Source organism: Nilaparvata lugens, chromosome 4, assembly GCF_014356525.2.
Source record: "Nilaparvata lugens isolate BPH chromosome 4, ASM1435652v1, whole genome shotgun sequence".
Lineage (NCBI taxonomy): Eukaryota > Metazoa > Arthropoda > Insecta > Hemiptera > Delphacidae > Nilaparvata > Nilaparvata lugens.
In genome coordinates this window covers 69853882-69878354 of record NC_052507.1, presented here as the reverse complement: position 1 = coordinate 69878354, position 24473 = coordinate 69853882, and the positions used below count along the sequence as shown (strand labels likewise).

The 24473-nt window shown below is 33.5% G+C and overlaps 1 protein-coding gene across 1 annotated transcript in view; it reads left to right on the top strand.

Annotated features, from left to right (window-relative positions):
- LOC111049698 (metastasis-associated protein MTA3) overlaps positions 1 to 24473 on the top strand; it is a 112752-nt gene that overhangs the window by 53015 nt on the left and 35264 nt on the right. The window contains exon 6 of the mRNA XM_039427086.1: positions 7699 to 7800. Within this exon, the coding sequence (XP_039283020.1) occupies positions 7699 to 7800 (102 nt within the window). The remainder of the gene's footprint in view (positions 1 to 7698; positions 7801 to 24473) is intronic.

The following is a 24473-nucleotide window of genomic DNA, read 5'->3' as shown; positions in this document are numbered from 1 at the left end:
CTACCAAAATCGTTCCATTCCATCACACGATTGATGGATCATTTTATGTATACTTTTGAGACTGAAAATTGGACTCAATGATCATTGTTGAAAGTGAAATTGGAACCCTGTTGAAAGCAGTGAACTAGTATAGAACTAGTATTCTACTCTAGTTAGTATAAAGTTCAGTGGTTGAAAGTGAAAACATAACCCTATTTTCAAATCTTGTTATGTATCAAAGTAAAGGAGAGAAACATTTTCTATAATACTTTAATAAAAGTGAGATAAAAAATAACAGTTTATAACACTTTACACTATCATAGAGAAACATTTCTATAATACTTTGATAAAAGTGTGATAAAAAAAAAAACAGTTTATAACACTTTACACTCATCATAGAGAAACATTTCTATAATACTTTAATAAAAGTGTGATAAAAAATAACAGTTTATAACATTCTACACTCATCATAGTATGAGTCTGATATTCTCTTCATTGTACTTCATTTGTGTTTGTATAGTATCAAGATGAATGAATCCTCGTATTTTTAACATAATTCATTTCTTTCAAAGCGGATATTACTTCCTTTGTTTCATATTAATCCCTTGGAAACAGTGCGCTTGATATCCCGATCCAATGTGAGTGTCGAAGTGTTTGTAACTTGATGCGACTTTTATTGACTTTAAGCTGAGCCTCAACTCTTTGATTTGTATTGGCGTCGCTTGAGCTCTCGCTGTTCAAACTAGCTTATTGCTTTTTAGGGAATGTGTCGAAAGTATTCAATGAAACTCTGAGACAGGGTATCCTGTAGTGTGAAAAAACTAACAGTAGTAATATGGTTGCCTTTAGCAGGATAGAATTCTTATACGATTGATAAGATAATCAATATCTTGTTTCAAAATTCAAACCCAAATTCGAATTCATCTCTCATCATTTAATTTATTTTAGTGGTTTGAATAAGCTCTATTTCTTTCTATTGACATGTCTTTCTTTCTAATTATCTTTACATAATATATTAGTGTTTTTAACTATAAGTTTCATATTTGCAAAGTTTCCATTATTCTCTTTTCTTTGTTTCTTTTTCTTTTCTTCTTGAATTCTTCAGTATTTAGTCACATACGTCTTTCTTTTTCTTTTATCTGCTACTATAAGTTTCATATTTGCAAGGTTTTCTACTTTTTTGTTTGTATCTTGTTTTCAGTTTTTTTTCTAAAATTCAATTAGTTAAGATATTTCATTTTCATTTTAATGTATTGTTTTTCAAATTGTATGCTCAATGTGTGTTATGAGGGCAATAATGGGATTCAGTTCCTGGTGCCCTCAAATATGTAAATTTTCAAATAAATAAATGTTTGCTGTACCTGTTGTTCGAACTCACTGCCGGCGCGCAAGTTGTTCTTTGCCGGTAGTTCTATTCTGTAAGTTAGAATAATTTATCAATCTGTATTATTTTATTGCAAATAAATAAATCTGAATCATATCCATCATCATCAGTTTCATTATTCACGCACAAGCCTGGAGTCATGTGAGCAATCATCCTCAGCAAAAAAAATCAGGAAAACAATAAATTGGTACATGATCACTTCATATTAGTTTCAAACATATAGATTTGTTCATTATTGTTATTATCGCCGTGAATTTTGTATGAAGGTTTGACGAAATGAAATTTTGTTATCGGGTTTATTCCAGGTAGACATAGCATGTTACAAAATGGTGGAAACGGCGGAGCTCCGCCCAATAGGCCTACACTCAGAGGCAGGATTACAAAATAAGAATGGTGGTGGGGTTGAATGAAGAAATTGCGATCAAAATAGAAACGCTAATGGAAAATCAGATACTGGTACGGCTGGTCGAATCTGTGGATGGACCGGGAAACTCAGTTTCCACGTACAGTTACTTGACAACGTACAGCGTCTTCCCTCCTCCTCCTCGTCCTCCTCAACAATCCCTCCTCCACAGCCCCTCCTCTCCTCCTCACCGCTACCCACGCTCAGTCGTTGCTATGACGATTCATTTGTACAGCCCACCTACCACCTATTCAGACATCCATCGAAGGTAGAACATTTTTTTTTTTGTTCCTCATTCAGTCTCCAGAATGAATACAGACAATTAATTTGAAACCTAAATATAAATATTTGAAAGTTATTGATAATATCATCTTCAATCATGAATAGAAACAATTTGAAACCATAAAGTTGATAATTTTATTAAATTTATAGCTATCTTAAATCCTATTATATTAAGCGAGCAATTTCTATAGATCTGTTTATCTTTTTATATCTGGTTATTTGTGTTTAACGGATCTCGAAAACGGCTCTAACGAATATCACGAAATTTGGAACATAGTAGGCTTATGATATAAAAAATTGATTGCACTAGGTCTCATGCCTGGGAAAACTCGCTGAAGGACATGAAAAGGATAACAATTATTCATCCTTGGAAAAACAGATAATAATTTTGTCGTCTGTCGAAACAGAAGATGCGTGTGTGGGAGAGAGACAGAATTATTTCCAGCTGCGTAATCAATCAGCGAGAAATTTTAATCGACTTGATCAAAATAATCTTATTTGTTGACATGACATGATAATCATTCTAAACTAGAGTATATAATAATTTTCAAAGTTATTCATTATTTGACAATTTTAAGTGATTAGTGAATTTTATTTTGTTATTCAATTTGGTTTGTAAATAATCTTTTTGTTTTTTAAACTTTTTTGTTTTTAAATGTTTGGACTGAAAATTGTACCTGAATTCAAGTGTATGGAACATAACCCACTTTCTGGACTATTTATAGTGTATAAATCAAAATTAGGGGAAAAACAGTTTTGGACTGTGCCTGTTAGTCCTTCCCCAATCATTTTAAAGAATTATGTTCTGTTTATAAATAAATAACGAGCGAAGCTCGGTGCCCCGATATTTATTATGAATGCAGACAATTTAAAACCTAAAAATAAATAATTTGTTGAAAGTTGTAGTTATTATCTTCATTTATCGTATATATTTATCTATAGATCAATCCACAAAATTGTTGAAATTTAATAAGCCTACTAACATAATGTAAGTTGAGTCTGACATAGTAATCAGTGCGTGCAATTTCAAATATAGTACAGTCAAATTCCAATGTAAGGATCTCAATAGACTAAGAAAGAGAAGAAGGGACTGGTGTATCGAAGTATCGTTAACATGTTATTTTTCATTCACATTAATGCTTCTGAACATGTATATTTGCTAGTATACTTATTAACTTATACCCAAGTATATTGGGGTTTATCGGGTTGTCACAGGAGTCTTTTGAGCCGTTATTCTATGAAGTTTGTATTGTAATTAGGATCTAAAACATGTTTTGTATACGACTAATATGAATTTCAGTTTTTCATTATATATTATTTTGTGAAATATTCTAATTTGTTTTCTATTTGTTTCAGGTAAGTGTCAGAGCCCTCCTGTTAGTAAGTCTTTTGAATGCACTTTATCATAAGTTTAGTATTTTAGCACTTATTAGTAATTATTTACTTATTGTAATTAACGGCACTTATTATAAGAGACGAAGATGGAAACGAGATGGAAACGAAGTTTCAAATTCAATCACCTGCTTCACTTTACTAATGCTGCTTCACTAAAATGTCATTTCTAAGACTATATTAATGCTTTTATTTTCCTTTGTAAACTATCTTGATAAGCTGAGAAAACATGCTTTGAAAATGAAATCAATGCGATGTGTGAAAGAGATATATTTAAGTATCAATGAAATTCCTATTGGAAGGATATTATTGCTTCCAATATTATGTGATCACAGATTGTGTTCCAAAAAGTGAAATGCTGCCAATGAAAAGTCTGTTGGAAGCATATTGGGCCTATTGTACCCATTATTGTTATGATATTAGTGTCACTGATCTTAATCGAGATAAATATTTATTAATACTTTATACAAAATAAGCACTTGGAAAAATCATATAATTCTTCTATTATAAAATCACTTCACTAATATGGGCTACTTTATTCAAATTAATAAAAACAATACAAAAACTTGTAGTACCCTTTTATTAAAAACTTTAAAATATTTTAATGACTAGTTTTGACCATAGGTCGTTTTCAAGTTAAAATGTAAACACTGTGCCGGGTTTTATTTTTAATAAATAAACACTTTATCATGCATTAAGCATTTTATATTGTAATATGGTTGTAAAAAATAAACAATATGGTAATATGGTTGTTTATTTTTACATTTTAACTTGAGAATGACCTATGGTCGAAACTAGTCGTTAAAATATTTTTCTAAGTTTTTAATAAAAGGGTACTACAAGTTTTTGTATTGTTTTTATTAATTCTTCTATTATCTTTTTTCGTTAGGGCTGCTCTTGAATAGAACGAAATAAACAATTTTAGAAATAATGTACTTATATTTTTATTTCTTTCAATTCCTCTATTACTATGTTTCTGATATATTTGATCCTAGTATGATTTTAATGTAGCCTGTCTTCAAAACTCATTCGAATATGTAGTATAGTAACATCAGATCAGTTCAACTTTTCCCTCAAAACTTCATGTGATGCTTTGGTCAATTCGATTCTAATTCTAGACTAATTTGGGTTTTGTTCAATACATGAATCTCCTGTCCATGTTGAGTATGCAATGCAATCTGAATCGGTGAATGGTTTATATTGAACATCAAAGGGGCAATTTTGCAAGTTCATAAGCTTGTTCTTGTAACTGGTGTCCTTAGGCTACCTGCAGTGTTAAACAGTGACTAGGGTTGTTGCTATCCTATGCGTACCTGTACAATTTCCAGTGCAATAGAATTACACATATACAGTGTAGGTGCGTTTGCCTTTACTGCAAGGTGCACCAATGAGTTTCACCGGCACAATGAAAGCAATCTGTAGACGAGCAGTCCTTTGAAGTGACAGATCGACGGTATAATATAAGCGTTTAATTGCAAATATCCTTCTCTCGTACCAATCAAAAAGCGTTCAGGTTTCCGCTCTGAATTGGAACTTGCCAATGATCGGAAAGCCTGCCTGCCCTTCCCTACTGCATTGCAATTAATTGAAATCAAGTTGACGACAACAATATTATATTGGACATCGATCGAAAAGCTCCAATTCAATTTGAACGGTCGGATAAAATTGAAGGGGCGATAAATATTTCCCTGTAATTATTTGAAACCGTTGTAATATTGAAACCGTTTCTGTACTTGAAATGCGTTTTATTAGGGGAATATTTACTTGTGAATTGAATGGAATGATCTGATTCATCTGATTCAATTTGAACTATTTTTGTAATTGAAGATTTGTTAGAGCTAATAGATACAAATAAAGTGCCGGTTGCACAAAAGTCGGTTAAATTTTAATCGTGATTAATTCCATGAGAACCAATTAGTGAAGCCGTTTTATCAAAAAGGCCTTCTCTTATTGGTTCTCGTGAAATTAATCACGGTTAAAATTTAACCGGCTTTTGTTCAACTGGGCCAAAGAGTTTCTTTGAAATACCACGAAAAGTTATCAAGAGTATTGTGTGGGTAGAAGCTTAATATAATTGACTAACGATCGAGGTTTTTTATGCCATGGAACTGAATTCGAAATGAGGTTATTTTAATTTAATACTAATGCATTTTGTGTAAAAGCTTACCTTACTAACATTCTATTGTATTTGCTTAAAAGAAATCGATTATACTGTATACATTATTCTGTGTTTTGTTTATCCTGTGGCTGAGCCCAAATTATTTAATTGTATCAACCACTGATTGCCGATTTGCTTATTTTAAATCTAAAGATATGAGCCAAGTCTTGGTCAAATAAATAGAAAAATAATAGTCTATTTCAGGTTCGGTATCAAAATTTGTTTGTGAACGTTGTTGATTTGAGAGAATAGATTATTTTCAGTCAACAAACAATAGTAATAGCTCAATATTATGGAGTGAGTGTTTTCGTATTGCATCAACAAGTAGACTCGTAGTTTGCAAGACTACTTCTCACCAACGTGGGGCTTATTGTCTGTAAATATTGACTAGACTCAAACAAATGTACGTTCTACCACTTCCACTACTCATATTATCAGTCAGCTTTGAAACGACATTTTACCCAGTTAGCAATGTTGTTCACCGAAATACACCTTTTTTCTCAGCTGCCGGCCACTGAATTATTATTCAACCATTTCACAGGCCATTTCACGTTGTTTTGTATGTGAAAAAAGGGTTCAATACAGGATAACCGTAATGTACGGCCTTTTAAAGGTGCTTCATCTTTCACAGTCGTGACTGGAAAATTTATTTGATGAGCGCAAACTGATAGCAGTAAAGAATGCTGTCTCCACAGAAATGCATCAGTGATATTCGTTTATTGAAAAAAAACACTTATTTGATTTCAAATTCAAATCAATTTATTCTTCAAAATGCACTATACAATAAATTCAATAGTATTACTATTACAAGAATATCCCTTTAAGACTATACGTCTGTGTGTAGGGGTGAATTCAAATTTTAACCAAAATTGAGTAATTGAGTAAGGTCATTAGTTTTGAAATATTTCGAGTACAGTTTGAGAGAAAGTTAATTATTCTCTCGTTCAGTTTTTTCTGAAAAATTATTCAAATTTCATGCTATAGAAAAATATCTTTAAACTTTTCTTTTCAGTGAGGGTACCATATTGGTATCAGTAAAGAAATATAGCGCTTCATGTTTGGTCAAGGTGATTGATGTGGTGATTGATGTGGATTTAGAGGACTAGTTGCTTCTATAGATCACTGAAGTATTATTTTGCACATAATTTAAGGGGAAATTGTGTATAAATTACCGTTTCAACTACTTACTTCTTCAAAATCCAAGTTTAACCCTAAAGAGACACACTGGGGTGTTTCACATCCCAGGGATTTTTTTTCTGTTCTGCAGTTGACAATATCAAACAGATGGGAATTTATGCCCAGTCTAAATTAGGTTTGTAGTATTGTCAACTACTCTCCACCACTTCCAGTCAGTGATAGCATTCTACAAGGTCACCAGCTCATCTTGTTCTTCGTTTGGGGTGTCTAACACCCCAGAGTGTCTTTTACGTAGGACTTTTATCAAACACTTATATTACAAAGATTTACTTGTATTGTCACTACGAATGTGGCATGGGATGATGGATCAGATTGGAATGAATGCTATGATTTTCTATAACTTGAGATTCAAAACAATAAAATGAAGAGACTTGAGTTTTTGATGAAGTTGTCATTGGCAATGATCAAGCCATTCGTTCAAACCGGATTAGGAGCTCCAACACTAGGCAGAACATACGTACTTTTAAATTGGTATAAATATTGGTAAGCAGTGCTTTACTTTTGATTTCTGTATGCACTTGGAACAAAAATTATTAAGAAATGATGAAGTATGGTCTAAGTACTTGTTTTTTCACATTTTTCAAAGAAAAATGCAAAATTAAATTGGGGTGTTCAACACCCCAGTGTGTCTACTGTGGTAGCATAAAGTAAGTGTGTCTCTGTAGAGTTAAGTTCTAATCATTTATTGTATATTCGATGACACTGAATTTTTTGCTACGCTGCTGGGGATCACTGGGCTACTACACGCATCTCGTTGACATTTTTGCTGTTTGTGTGTTCTGTGAGTGTATGTATATATTATGCGAGTGGGCACAGCTATTGCAATGCAACGATTGGCTAGCTAAACGCTAGTCAACTGAAACGCTAGTTGTACGCTAACCGGGGGCTTTGTGTGATTTGCAGTGGCCACGGCGGCCGAAGAGGCTCAGGCTCCTATTCAGACGAAGCTAAAGAAGATCTGGATGAAAACGCCCCACTCTGATGACGGCGATACCCCGAACATAGGTACGCCCTCTCTCACTTTAACACCCTCAGCTGGTTGCTGTTTTCTTTGTTGCACCCGCTTCTTTATCGTCACTATCCTCTTTTTTTAACTCGTGGTTGAGGTTTTTATTTGGCTGTCAATATATTTTACTAATTGTTTTCACAGCTTTTTTCCCCCCGTTTATTTTTTGCTTGTTCATTGTCTATAGATATAAATTGAGGGTTTGTCGTGATGGTTTGCGGTGATCAACAAGTTGAAAGAATATTAGATTCATCCACTGTAATGGTTTGTAAATAATTGAGACCGTGTGTTACCGAAATCAAATACCTACTCCTGATTGGTTGCTATTGTCTTAGTTCCCAAGTACCTTTAAAATCATCAATTCTGAATCAATCTAGCTTTATTAAACCGCCAATCAATACTTATCTTTCCATTTGGAATAGTTCAGAACTATTAAATATGATCATTTAAATTTAATAACGAGTATAATGATGCTAACTTTTTGTGTAATTTTGAAGGTGATTTTGTTGTAGATATCCATATTGGATGAAAACGACATGATATTGTCAAAACCACTAATTTATTAAAACGATTTGAGATACTAACTAGTTACGGTTGACACTATTATCAATCTGTTGAAGATAACTATTTTCCCTACTCCACATTTAAATCATGTTCGATCACTTACATAAAGTCGCAGATTTTTAAGTGGACGTTTAAGTCCCAGACGGTTAGGTGGATATTTTTCAACAAAAAAAATGTTCAAAAATTGGTCCCAATAATCATCAATCAGTGTTGTATTTTGAATGCTTATCGGTTTTAAACGACAATCGAACTATCATTTTTGTGTTATTGCTTTTCCTATTAGCCCCGATTTCAGTTTATGGTTTCTCCTGCATCATGCTTATTTTTTATATGCACCATATTATTATAGAAATCGGAATAGTCATTAATCGTTAGTAATATTCATGACTTAATCACCCTATTCTTTCGTAATCCATTCTTATATTCTCCTAACATCATTTACAATTAATTCCAATGATATTACTCAAAAATATCATCTAAGTGTGAGATAATTCAAGCATGTGATAAAAAAAATTGTTTCCGAACTAATGGTGAGTGGTTCACATCTTGATTTTTTTCTGTAATGATCATTATTATTATTGAGAATTTTATCAGAATTTTTCTGTGGAATGGCAATCACAGTATATGCTGATTGAGCAACATAGCAGACATTATTATTGATATATTCTCCTTACTAAGGCTAAATTGAGGAGATTTTTTTGAAATTGATAGCGTGATATTGAATTATGAAAAAATATCATTACATCAAGTTTTCTCTTATTAGTCAAGCAAACTTGTTTGAATATTCAAATGATTATGACTGTCTACTGAAAAGTAAAAATTAGATAAACTGCTTCATATTATGCAATCTTGAGATCTTACTAATTATTCGAATAATCAAATTCAAATTTTTGTCCACAAAACTTCGCAATATAAATGAACAAAGTACATTGTACACAAAAAGCACTTATTCTACAATCTAGGAATAAAATAGAAAAGGAAAATAGAAAAAAGAATAGAATATACTATGTTGATAATGCATTAAATTGATTCTTATTTAAAATTTCAATATGAAAACGCAAATTCGACACTTTCTATTTTGCAAACTTTAATGACGTTTGCATTTTCGGTATTAAGGGGAGATGAAAGCTATGCTCACTGGGATGATGAGAGGCTTTGGCTGGTTGATGGTGGGGGGGTGGGGTGTCTGGGGTTGAAGAAGAGTGTTTCCTAGAGAGTATATGTTTCCAGGTGTGGTGGGGGGGGAGTAAAATAAGGGGTTGTGAGGGGGAATGGTGGTGACCGAGTGAAAATTAGCAAATGTGAAGCTGCTGCTGCTGCTCTCTTATCGATCGGTGGGAGAGCGCGTGTTTGTGTGTGTGTGTGTGTGTGTGTGTGTGCGTGTGGTAAGGGATGATGAGGAAAACACATAAACAACCCCCCACATCGACCCCCTCCCCCAACCACCGAAAAGTAGCCGGCTCCTTGTAGGTGAGATTACCACCAGCTCTCAGGGTTATTTCTCTCAGGGGCCAATGGAATTTTCTAATTAACTGGGGCTCAACTAGTAAGTAGATTCACGATCACCTGTCTCTCTCCATCGGCACGGCTGTGGTTGGCTGGCTCATCCTCTTGTTAGCATTATATCAAGGAGGCACCGACTCAACCATCAAGCAAGCAAATGGAATTATCCAATGAATGTCGCATAGTAATCAATGGTGATTTATGTCTGATGTCTGTGGTGTGCTGATTGACTACTAGCATAGAGTAAAGATACCAATTAGTAATCATTTGTCTCTGCTACTAGGTTTGTTCAGGCTACCAATGAGTCAAAGTCGGAAGTCCAGATATTCCTGCTTTTGACTACATCCAGTCACAAACTGATGCACTACTATCTCTTGTTGCAATGCAAGTTCAATTTTTTACTCTCCCAACTAAGATATCATTTCTTATCTTCAAAAATAAATGATTATTTATGTATTTTGTCTATGGATTAACCAGTATTTCCCAGGGCCACAAGCCGCTTGAGGGCCCAGCCACAAAGAGAGAGCAATCTGCTATCCTATAGGTTTCATTCAGAATTACACAACTTACAGAAAAGTACCACAGGCTTATAAGCCCAAAACAGTTCCGATTATAATTTATACAACAGTCCAAATGTAGCTAGGTTATGTGTCACTTAATATTCGTCAATTACATATTACAATAATTTACAATTCAAAACACACTAAAATCATTTTTAAATTGAAAAAATACTTATAAATATACATATCATCGCAGATCGCTCTCTGTGTGTCCAGACCCTTGAAAGTCTTCAATAGTCTAGTCTTGCAATGGTCAACAGCTATCAGGAAAAGTAAACATTGTAAACATTAAATGGTTTCATAGTAGATGGCTGATTCGGTATTTTTCAATTATTATATGATTTGGTTGTGGAGATGTTTCAGTAGTATTTGGGAAGATTACAAGAAAAGGCAAATTATCAAATTCACTGTCAAATTAAGGAAGCTATAGGTGAATTAAGTTTTTCTTTAAATTCTTTATAAATTTATAAAAAATGCCTATACCATGGGATTCAGATGATAATGACGATTTTTAATAATTTTTCACTCTATAATACTGTATTGCTGAATAGTTGTGTTGATCAAGGGTCAAACTATTTAGCCACTGTAGACAGAAATACACTTCTGTAGATACTTGTGCAGTGTGATTCTTTGTTTAACTCGTCAGGCAAGTTCACATTGCAGTATCAATCCAAATGAGTGGACATCATTCTGCTTTTATTCAACACGTTCGGACTGAAGTTGATTCCCGAGGGCCGAGAGCCCGACGCTGCTGAAGTCGTTGACTGTGACATGTTCAACTGACCTCACTCACTCTCTCTCTCTTTCTATCTTTCTCTCTTCCTTCATTCATCCATCCATCTGTCCGTCACATTCTCTATTTCTATTTGTCGGAGAGCCCCCGGAAACAGGCCTTCCGATATTTGATGGCCGCCAGTATTTTAGCATTTGTCTTTCGTTTGCAGATGAAGCGCAAGAACATTGCTATTCCATTAAACTATAATATGCTGTTGCTGCTTTGTCGTGTTGCTCACTGGTTACGTCTTTGAATGACTTTTCGATTGTGTCTAAATTTGCCTATTGAGTGTCAATGCACTTTCATGAGCTCCATCATGTTTGTTGAATATATATTTTTGATTTGAATAATTCAAAATTATCACTATTATTAATAATAATAATAATGTCTCTCGTCGAGGGTACAACACGACCAGAGGAGTTTATTCAAATTATAGACATGATTACAAAAAGCATATATAAGGTACAATTATTTACAAAGTATTAATACAATTGGTTGATTACTTGCTGATCTAAGAAAATGTGGCCCCCACTATATATGAATATGTGTCGGGATGCCTCTAATTTTGCTATTGTTTAAGATTTTATGCCAAAAGTTAAAAATTCTAATAAATATACATTTTGCGAGTCATTAGAAGTTCATAAAAACCACATTTCTATACACAATTTTGAAAAAGAAAATTGATAACCTAAGATGTAGACATTGTGTATCACAATGAAATTGTTTTGAATTGTAGACACTGTGTTTGTTTTAATTGAAAACCTACAAGTTTCGTTCGAAAGAATAAGACGTTGATGTCGTCTAATACCACTGTATTTGCTCAAACGTAATGGAGAAATATCACAACATCTCTTCTAATACAATTAAATTACTTTCAAGTCTCCTCTATTGTTGATAGTGGTAAAAAATCTTCAGTATTTTAGAATGTCCGGTTAATTTACCTTGAATGTTCAGTACTCCTGAGTTTTGATTAATGCCCAGTTCAACCAAGGTCGGTGAAGACATTTGAACATGGTCGAATAGGGGACAGTTTACAACGCACTGGAATATAGATGATTTCTATGGCGATACTTAGTATCTATAATTCCAGTGCACTCTTGATAAGGCTTGAGGACATTACTGTTTTGAATTGGTGACAGAAATCTTATTGACATTTGAGATAGGGCAAAAATTTTGCAACAGTCTCATCTGTCAAATTCAATGCACAGCATTCATCGAACAAAACAACCGCCATCGTATCAAAATATTGTTAGTCATGAGAAATCGCCTTTCCAGTGACGTAACAAAGTGGAATCGATGGTTTGTGGGGGAAATTTATATTCTAGGTCATAATCTAACTGCCTCTAACTCAACAGGTTAGTCATAAAAATCTCAAACGTTCCATAGAAACGACATCAGATTTGCCTTCTATCACGTTGGATTGAAATCGCGGCGGTCTTTCAAATTATTATCAATCAACTCTGTCGTTTGTGGATGAATGGCACTCGAAAATTGATGTTGGCCGAAAAGCTTTAATTGATTGTTAACGAGTCAACGTGAGCGCATTACACGATGCAATCAATCATTTTAATTCGCTACCCATGTGATTTTCATTGTTCAGTGTTCTAAGTATCAATAAATCTGTGGTTTTTTGACAATTCCTTAGTCTTTTTCATTCAATATGAATAATTACCACAATATCAACTACACAAAAAGTTCAGTGTTCTCTTTCACATTCTCATTAATCGACTCCATATTAATATTTTAAAATAAATCAGATTTATTAATATGATGTAATTCAAATGCAACCCTTATCTTACTACAGATTTTCAGAAAAGTTGTAAAGTCCTGCTTTATTAAAAGCCTTCTACACGTGTCACATTCGCATGAATGATACGAGAGCGGAAGAATTTCTAAGCTCTGGTTAAATGTTTGAAATTTATATTTTTTACAAAGTAGCACTGATTGGGAGAGAAAAACTAAGTATACTCCTTGTACTATTTCTCTCCCAAATTTAGATAACATTTTAAAAGTCCGAAATAGGGTTATGGTTTCACTTTTCTAAAAGTTAGTCCATTTTCACTAAAAAACAACGAAATCCTTCTCAGTCGCCATGAAGCGAATCTCAATAGTGTAGACAAGACTCAAACCATTCGGTATATGAAAATCAGAAATTAGTGATCTATTTAATTGAATTATTGTAAAGGTTATAGTGAGAAATAGTTTCATATCTCAGTGAGATCAATTACTATTTACTTAATTCCATTTAAAAAAAATCTCACTCAATTTTCCCAGTTTGTAGACTGAAGTACACCTGATGATCACAGCTCTCAATACACGAACAAATAATTTTCCCAATTAGATTAGTATAACGTGAAAGTATACAATGAGGTTTTACAACGATTCAATGTCACATTGAATTGATAACAATGATCCATGGGGTTTTACAGATTCATTGTAGTTTTATTTATCTCGTTTTGCATTTATTTATTTATTCGTATGGCTTTTATCGGCAGAGAGATCCTTTTGGATGTTCTGCCTTGCCGTATTACCCAATATCATTTCCTATTAACACTCAAGCTTATAGGTTATGTATTGGGTTCTTCATGTTTTCTCACTAAAAATTTACACTTTCACTTCCTGAGTTTTTATTTCATGATGTTCAAAATTAAGAAAACATGATAACTGTACTCAAGAGATAAATAGTTCAGTCCATCTTTTCCAACTACCTTCACAACTTTTCACTTTTCCAGTACGGTATGAAAAAGCTTAAAATTGCAGCTGTCCTATGGAGACCGAGGTTTCTCTCGTGACGATACCATACATCTATCGTTTGCTTGGGAAAAAATGTGTACCCTGTGTCAGTTATCACTGTACTGATTGTTCCATATCAGTTTCCAGTCGTTTATGATAATGAAAGACGTGTTTCGATGAGCGTAATCGTTAGAAGGTGCAAGCAACGGCAGCTCTTCTCGAAATGAATGAATAATTCATAATGCACCGCTCTGCTGTGCTGTGCTCTGTCTGTGGTGCAGATCTACAAAAGAACAACTAGACTGGCAGTGAATAATTCGATTTGAATGAGTGGCGGCGGTGACGTTACGCCATTCGACGCCCTCCCGTCCGTCCGCCCTGGAAAAGCAACAATTGCGCAATTAGGTTCACTAACCTGTCACATGAGTAGCCCCACATACTTGCACTGTTATCTAAGCACAGCACCTCTAGATACCTTTGTCACTATGCTAAGCTGTTGCCGCTGAATAAGTTGTTGCTCTTATGGGTTCAGCGTTGTTGAATATTGTTAAGGTGCGTACAGATTTACGCGCCGCGAACATGAGCAATTCACTTTTAATCAGTTGATGCCAAGCTTTTTATATCTGTTTCTTACCGTTTCTGTAAAAATACAGATATAATCAGCTGATTAAAAGTGAATTGCTCATGTTCGCGGCGCGTATATCTGTACGCACCTTAAGATGCGATGGATGGTTACATTGGAGTACCGTTGTTGGTACCAGAGATTCTTGGTTACAAGTTTACAAGTTTGAAATGAAGTAGAATCTATTTGTCTATGGTTGAACACAGTTTAGTGCGGGGGACACGTGCTCCCTCCCCCCTTCTCCATAACTTCACTCCATCACTCTCTACCTTTTGGTAGAGAGTTAGTGGGGAGGATATTTTTAATATTCTTTCCGAAGAATGGACATTGATATGTCCAAAGCTCCGCCAATTTATGTAGATGCATAACAATATGATTATTATCTGTAGTTATTATATTACAAATTGCTTTTTCATATCATATACAGTTCAATAACTTAGTCTATTTTCTTAGTCTATATTATGTAAATTCATCTATAATTTTGCTGTATTGTAAGCTATTGTATATAAGTGTATAAGCCAGTATATATTGTAATCTAAATAAATAAAGTACTCAATCATTCAATCAATCAATCAATCACTTTTAGGGTTGTGTGTAAGAGAGGGCCGGCTGCGCCCTAACTCCGCCCTCCTAGGTGAAAAATAAAGGCAGCGCGATTCTATTATATTCTCCTTCTAGGTCATTTGCAATTAACAGACACTAATACCTGAACAAAGTGAATTCATATTTATTCATTTCAATTATGTTCAATTTATTTATTTGTAAACGCACAACAGTCTTATGCCCACAACTCGTCTGCCCCTTTTCAAACTTAAATACTTCAGTCCAAATAAAAATCTAGGTTGTAAAAAATATAGAATAAAAAGACTTGACTCACACCCGGTTGCACTAAAGTCTGTAACTTTTTAACATTTTTTAACATTTTCAGTTTTTCTGTAAACTGTGAAGTTTTTAGCTCAAAAATTTCTAGTTTCATTCAAAATTTAGACTTTTTGAAATTTTGAATAATTACTAAGTTACTGTTCTAGATTTTTTGATTTTAGACTCTAATATTACTATTTGATTCAAAATTTACTCGTTTATCTTAGTATTGAAGAGTGTAAATTGTGTTTCACTTGAAAAGTGAAAGTGACATAACCAACATTTTGCTTTGGTCAGTATAGTATAAATTGGAAATGGGACAGTTTTGGGCATGAGCCAGTTGTGCCTTTCCTCATGTTAAGTATTTGTACACAATGTGATAAATAAATGAATGAAACTTCTAATCCCGATTAATCAGAGAAGCGTTCTTTTAAAAAACACTGATTGGCTCTCGTGGAATTTAATATTAATTAAAATTTAACAAACTTTTGTTCAACCGGGCCTTAATCCCGATTAATCAGAGAAGCCTTCTTTTCAAAAAAACTTCTGATTGGTTCTTGTGGAATTTAATCATGGTTACAATTTCAAAAGCTTTTGTGCAACCGGGCCTTATTCAAACCACAAAGTAAAAAGGATCTTATCCTTGTCTGCGTTGAAACTGGAAGACAAACTTGAGTAGTTTGGCATAATTGAAATTTGATTTAATTATTATTTTTTAGGAATTGAGATACCGGTTACGGTTGTTACAACTAAGTTTAAAATCAATACTATAGAAGAAGGAGCAGAAGTGAATCTATCGAATTGTAATTCACAGTACGAATCTAAATCCACTTTTTTCCGTTACAAGTCAAATTCATATAAAATGAATGTATGGAATATTGCAATTCAATATAATTAATTGGATTGCAATATTCCATATTCATTTTTTATGAATTTGACTTGTAACGGAAAATCTTGAAGGTGATGATTATTTCGCCTGTGATGTGACAGTGGAAGCTTTATATTTTTGAAATGAGCCAGGTGAGTAGTGAACAGTGGATGTTGTACAAGGAAAGGACAAAAAGCTGAAGTACTACGATCGTTTAATAAACAATGAACAAGAACATGCTCTCTCGCATTCTTTCTCACTCGCACTTGACACTATCCAGGCTCAGTTTGCGCCGGTCTGGTCTCACCTCGAGGGGGAATAGGGGGAAATGGAATACACCTCCCCTTCCCTCCTGTTTCCTTCCTTCATCCTTTTCCACCCTAATCTATTCTGTTCATTATCCGTCTCTCTCTCTCGCTCTGCTCGCCCTCTCTTTTTACTAATTATACTGTGCTAGCTGTTCTCTTTCTTTGTTTCTTTACATTATGACTGCCTCCATATAGGTTCTCATCTGTTTCCATTTATTCGGTTACTTATGCCTTGAATGTCTGTCCGTTGTTTCTACAATTCAGTTCATCCTAACTGATTATTTCTCTCTTTTACATATATATATATACTTTTATCCTATCCTGAAACACTGAACTACATTAATCTCGATCGCCAGGTAATCTGATCAACTTTGAAGATTAATTTTTAAAAATAGAGTAGCAGCTAGAGAAGGATTATACCTTTATCCTTAACCTTCCGGCAGTCGCGCTGTTGTAAAAAGTACAACAGTGTCAGTTTTTTTTGCTGCACAAAACTATTGAATAGGGTGGTGTCAGTGAGTACTGTGCATTAAGATAGGGAAAGTCTTTATACGGGGACTGTAAACGAACCAATAACGCAGAATTGATGGCTTTGCTTGATGTACCTTATTGGGCTATGAAATGGTAATCATCCAAATGTTCATAGGCGTAAATTATAATTCAAGAAGATGAAAAAGTCATATTATACAATTAATTATCATGTTTTGACAGTAAACAGAGTACATAACACTTGGAAAATTGGATGTTGTAAAAAATACAACACACGACTGCTCGTGTGATTGAGTAGGGCGCGACTACCGGAAGGATAATCCTACTATGTGATGAGAACAAAATCGGAACTTCGCTTGAAAATGATGAACGATTAATATGGATGGGAATACAGAGATCCATCGAGTGTGTAGTGACTTTGTCACTGTAATTGAATGGAAATCATCTTATCAGTAATATCTAAATTTCAGCTTATCGCTCTAATTTCAGAACAAGAAGAATAGCAATAAACTCTTTGATGCTGGTGAAGAAGCAAATGAGAGAAAGCCATTATATTAGTGGTTGAGCTGTGTAGTATAGGTTCTCAGATTGGTTTCTTCCGTTTTTACAGCTAAATATAAACTGAGTGCGTTGAGTGTCTCTAGACTGCTAAACAAATATATCAGTGGATATCTCCCACAAACAACTAATAAACCAAAACAGAGGAAATATTTCAGAAGTAGATTATTTTTAGATTCAGAACACGTGCTACACTTATAGTAAAGATAAATAGCTAATGAGAGTGAGGCAGGAACAATAGGATGGAAGTTACAGAGAAATTCGTCATGCTAGATGTCATGTAGCTAACCCTACCTGAAATAACCATTTGAACTGAGTTATTCCTTGTAAATCAGTGGACATTGAACTGAGGATACAATAGATATTCATGGAAACAATTCTCAATTCATATCCAAAACAGTATAGCACTGACGTGGATGTATGTCACATGTAAATTATGATCTCCTCTAAAAGTTACAATAAAAAATTACTCAATGAATCGAAAATTTATGCTTGTCTTGTATCATTTGAATGATGTTGAAAAAGTTTTTACGATGAAAAAAGCTTTAAGATGATTAAGAACAGTTTTTAAAACTTTGTAAATCTTAAAAAATGATGATTTAAATCACCATTGATCATTTAAATCATCTTGTTTTTAAGATGATCATTTCTATGAGAAGATCTTTTCTACGTTTTTTGATCGTTTTTACGTTTAACGAGGATGCCCGTTATTAGAGAGTAAAAATATCAACTAAAGAACTACAAAAATGGAATTGAAACAATAATCCTCCAGTTTTTCGGCTTATAGTCCATGTAGCAATCATAATGATCTAATTGATCTATATCAGTTTTTTCCTGATGGAAAGATACTTTTTATGATGTGCTGTGTTCTTCCGGCAATGGTATTGCAATTAATGGTAATGTTTTTGCGGTTTTGTGGTCAACTTCAATAGCAGTAGGATTGCATTAGTGTTCACTAGCGAAACCTAACTCCATGTCTTCTGATTCGATTTTTGAAAATGGTTGTTAGCTTTTTTCCTGTAACAATTACTGGACCACTGTTAGTAAGATCGGAAGGGATTGCAGGAAAAGTTCCCATGATGAGATCGTTTCTATAAAAATCATCTATTTGAATAAATTGTATTTTTTCAGTTGGATAGAGATATCCTATTTGCCATTTTATGATTGAATACAAAACACGTTTTGATAGGTTTTACATGACACATTTTCTGGCTTGTCATCTCAGTATAAACTACAGTTCAGATAGATGTTATTTTCAGGGTTTAATAAATTGATGAATGAAATATACCATTCTGAGAGTAATTATAATAAAAATTCATTAATTAAAAATGCTGACCTCATTCATCTTTGGAATTGATTTTAAATAATTAGCCTGCTCATTGAGTTTGACTCGCACTACAGCCTCTAGTTATAGTATAGATTGAACAATCTATGCTACATTATATTAACCTAATAGATTATCACCTGATACATTGTTTATTCTATGCTATAACATAGAGAAAAGAAAGTAAAATCAATTCACTTACATGGGCTACTTTATTCGAATTAATAAAAACAATATAAAACGTGTAATACCCTTTTTATTTAAAACATTTTGAAACTTTAAAACATAATATCAACGATTAGTTTCGGCCTACTTTGGCCATTTTCGAGTTTAAATACAAAAATGAACAAGTTTATACTAGATTATTAATTATGTTAATATGATTTATTTCTTATTCATTATTTTTAATAAATATAATTCAATTTGACTTGAATATTTCTATTTTTGATCAAATTGAAAGTAAATATGATTAAAATTTAATCATTTCAACCAAAAAATAATGAATAAGAAATAAATCAACATAATTAATAATCTAGTATAAACTTGTTTATTTTTGTATTTAAACTTGAAAATGGCCAAAGTAGGCCGAAACTAGTCGTTGAAATGTTTTAAAGTTGTAAATAAAAAGGGTACTATATGTTTTTTTTTATTAAGAAAAGATAGTATACGTTTGAAGTACCATAATCTGGTGACCTTTGTTTAATGAATGCAATAAGTAATGCCCACAACTCGCTCAGACTCTTTATGTACCACTGGTGTCCCAGTGTGGGTTAAATAACTCATAAGTGTTTGAGAAACTGGTTAACAATCTTTCATAAGCTTGAAGATATCTTGTACTATCTTTTTCTATGGAATCTATTGCTAGATTCCAGGAGCAGAGCTCTGGTTTTCATTGTAGACATTTTTCAGTAGTTTTCAAATGGGGAGCCACAGTAGCTCTTTTCCCGGTAAAGTTGTAACCAAAATCAAGAGGTGACTGTTCTGTGTTAGTAATCGTGACGTAATAGAGGAGACTTGTAGTTACTCTGTCACCCATGCTATAGCAAGCTCCATCTCTATCTTTTTTCAGCTCTGTCATTGTAGCAGAGTGAGATGAACGAAGGAAAGAGAAAATAAATTGAGAGAAGGATACAGCAGAGGGAGATGAAGGATAGAGAGTGATTGAGTGGAGAAGAGTTGAGAAGTCGATACAGAAAAGGAAAGTAAAGAGAAAGTGATAGAGAGGAATTAGATAGGAGGGAACTACATAGAGATGAAGTCAAAGAGCTGAAAGGGGTTGTATGAGGATAGAGGAAGGTTGGATGAAGATGCTGAGAAGTTTTGTGAAGAAAAGTGATAGTGAATAACAAGGGAGATATTTAATGAGAATTAAATAGTTAGATTGTAAAGAACAGCTTGTGACAGAAATAATGTGACTTTAGAACTAAAGGAAAATCTAAGAAAAGCAGAAGAACAATGAGAAGATGAAAGAAGGGTTGTGTTGTGTATGCAAAAGTAGATTGTAGAGGGATTGGTGGAGGTAATAACAATAATGAATAAATAAAAATAATAATTCTCGTATGGCTTTTATTGGTAGGGTATTCCTGATGGAAGCTCCTCCTCGCCTGAATTTATAATTCGTCAATGTGTTTCACGACTGTTATATATCAGCCGGGACCGACAACTAACGTGCCCATCCGATAAAGCTGGGGTTCCCTTTGTGCGTAAGTGCCGTCGTCGACGACAACAGGTAGAGAATCTCAGATTGGGTAGATTTCAATTTAGCTACATAACCTAAAAGATTATGTTCAATTATGTTTTAATGGGGCAGGTTGAGCTTATACTTTTAAATGGCAATATGATGATATTATTAGGAATGTTTAATTCTTCAATAATAAAGACAAATAATGAAAAGTTATTTGATCAGCTGTTTTAGCACACTTGAAATTTGGATAATATGAATGTCAACAATGCTTGTCGTCGTCGACCGCGAAAATTTACGCACAAACGAAAATACACCTTTATATGGGAGTGGCCGAGGGGAAGACTTGAGTTCATTGGTAGAGGTGAAAAGTAATATAAATACTGTAGTTACAGGAATAGTTGAAAATAATGTTCAATAATAGATGTGAACAGTAATATAAATAACGTAGTTATAGGAATAGTTGAAAATAATGTTCAATGATAGATGTGAACAGTAATATAAATAATGTAGTTATAGGAATAGTTGAAAATAATGTTCAATGATAGATGTGAACAGTATAAATAATGTAGTTATAGGAATAGTTGAAAATAATGTTCAATAATAGATGTGAAAAGTAATATAAATACTATAGTTACAGGAATAGTTGATAATAATGTCCAATAATAGATGTGAACAGTAATATAAATACTGCAGTTACAGTAATAGTTGAAAATAATGTTCAATAATAGATGTGAAAGTAATGTAAATAGGCCTACTGTAGTTAAAAGAATAGTTGAAAATAATGATTAAGAAGAACTAGATGCAAAGAAAATGTTGGGACATTGGATCGATAGTGTTGCAGATAGAAAAAGTAGAAATATGGCAGGATGAAAGAAATACTGACGAAGAAGAAGTAGAGGTAATGAAAATGGAATGGTTGGCAACAGAGGAATGGAATGTGAGTGTTATAGAGTAGAAAGAATTTAGATAAAAACAGTAGAGCTGTGATAGAATATGAAGTTGAAGGCGAGTGTGGAGGAGGTAGAAGAGCAGTGTGATAAAGAGCGGTAAAGAGAGTTTGATGATGATGATGATGAGGAGGAGGAGGAGGAGGAGGGTGACCCAGAGGCCACCGACACACGTACTGACCCCTCATCAGCAGTCAGAAATCAGCAATCAGCAGCAGCCGCATCATGGAAGGCTCAGCTTAGGTTCACTGACTCTCCACTGGTCCTCTCTCCTCAGCCAGCCTGAGCAGTCAGCCTCCTGCGATCATTGCAACAATAATTGAAGCAAAAGAACTGACTGACTGTTGTGTGTTTGTGTCGGAGTGAGCGACCATAACGCCTGCCTTCCACTCGACGAATATTTGTTTTGTTTCGCCGCGGGCGTCCGACTCTGCCACCTCTAGCTATGGCTCTGTACGGCACTGATTCAGAAATCATACAGAATATTAGCCAAATACTACTTCAAACATTGATCTTTAAAAATAATTTATTAAGTCTGTTCGGTACACTTTTTTATTAGTTAAATTGAATAATCTTTTTCAATATAATTGTTAAGATCATTAAAAAAAAAGTGGTAACTGAAATTTTTAAGTGGTCTAATAAGTGAGTTTTGGGTTGTTGAAGTGCTAACTTTCCAGATCAAAAACGGTTTTGACTATATTATTAGAACTTAGGGCCGGTTTCCGAGCTCGGGATTTGACTAAGTCCTAGACTTTAAACAGCTGGAGTCAGAAAATAGGCTTTCCGAAACGGGGGGTAGTCGTAGTCATTGTCACAGTCACGTTTGAAGTAAATTTCAAAAAATAGAAACATACAATTTCTAATTTATTTTAAAAAATGAAATAAAGAGAGAATAGTGTAAAGTTTCAGCTGTTTTGAATTATTTAGAAATGTTTAATTTCGTCAAGGAAAAACGTTTCCAATAATTATAGAAATAAAAACTGCAACTACGCCCTGTTTATTTTCTGACTCCAGCTGTTTAAAGTCTAGAACTTTGCTAAATCCCGAGCTCGGAAACCCGCCCTTAAAAATTCAAAAAATGTATTCAAACTAGAACATTTTATTCCCCATATCGTTCATAAATATAAAGTAACATTTTTTGTAAATTCGATAACTTGTTTATTTTGGCATTAATCGCGGAAAAACGCATATTAGAACAAAGCCAATGATATAATGAATGTAAAAAAAAAAACTCCAATGGAATATTCGAAACCGTTTACGATCTGAAAAGAAAACTGAGTTTAGCACTTCAACAACCCATAACTCGCTTATTAGACCACTTAAAAATTTCAGTTGCCACTTTTTCTCACTCCTATAATGATCTAAACAATTATATTGAAAAAGATTATTCAATTTAACTAATAAAAAAAGTGTACCGAAGAACAGCCTTGAGGCTGGGCAAAGGGTAAATAAAAATAAACTCCCTACTGGTGATATTTTTCAAAGTTTTTCGATTTGTATATCATCAAGCTTTAAAAATGAAAAAGTTTTCTTAGGAAAACATTTTTTCCGATCATCACTTTTTGAGATATGAGAGCCTTAAGTTTAAATTTTTGGGACAGAACATTTCAAATTCGGTAAGAGATAAAATCCATGAGATTTAGAGGATAAGTTCTTCATGGTATTGCTGATTGAATAAAATGAAAAATTTCTGAAAATATCAATTTTTGAGAAAGTTATGCAATGTACTAAAAATGACCAAAAATAAATTTTAGTTTAGTTGGGTTATTTTCGGAAAATTGAATAACTTTCTCAAAAATTGATATTTTCAAAAAAGTATTTGTTTTATTCAATCAAGAATACCAGGATGAATTGATCCTCTAAATCTCATGGATTTATCTCTTACCGAATTTAAAATGCTCTGTCCCAAAAATTTAGACTTCAGATGCTCATATATCTCAGAAAGTAATGATCGAAAAAAAAATTCCTGTGAGAACTGTTCCATTCTGATAGCTTGATGATATACAAATCGAGAAACATTGAAAAATATCACCAGTAGAAAGTTTATTTTTAGCCTTTGCACAGCCTTAATGGTTCACTGATTCAGCAGACTTGCAACAAACTTGCCAAATACTATTTATTGGCATTGATCTACCAACAATTATTTATTGAGGTACTACCAGCATAAAACGTTTGTAAAAACTTCCACTGACTCTCAAGTGACTATGATATTGATCTTATAATAATAGTTTTTTGGTGACTTAGAACAAGTTGGATATTTGCATAAATCAAGTATCATGAATTTTCAGCTTCTCATATCTCTTGTCTTGCTACTGTGTAGCTAAGAGTATAGTTTCGAAAAATTTCAACCAACATTAAACAAATGGAAAAAATTTCGTTATGTGGGAAAAAACTGGAATCGAAATAAAATTGTTGAAATGGTAGATGAGTTAACGATTACTTCTTGTTAAGGGATTTGATGTAAAGATGGTTATCAATGTGAAACAGGTTTCGTTTAGAAAGAAGAAATAAGTCAGGTTTTTATGGATTGAAGAAGAAATCATGTTGTACAGATTGCAATCATCTTTTACATATTGATCTTCAAAACAATGCAAATGTGCAATCAAGTTTGGGAATTGTAGTTGTATTTTTCAGTCAAGGTTCAATTTTATGCAATAATATGGTTTTAGGCTAACACAATAAAAAAATGACCTAAGAATGAATTTATTCCAAAATATTTCAAAGATTTCATCCTTGATACACGTTTTTGGTTTTTTTTTTAATCTTTATTTTATGGCATGTATGCAAGAGATGAATGTTTGTATGATTGTGCAAGCCAGGACAGAAGTCAAACCCAATTGATTGTTTTGATGATTTGTTTGATTGTTTTAACCCAA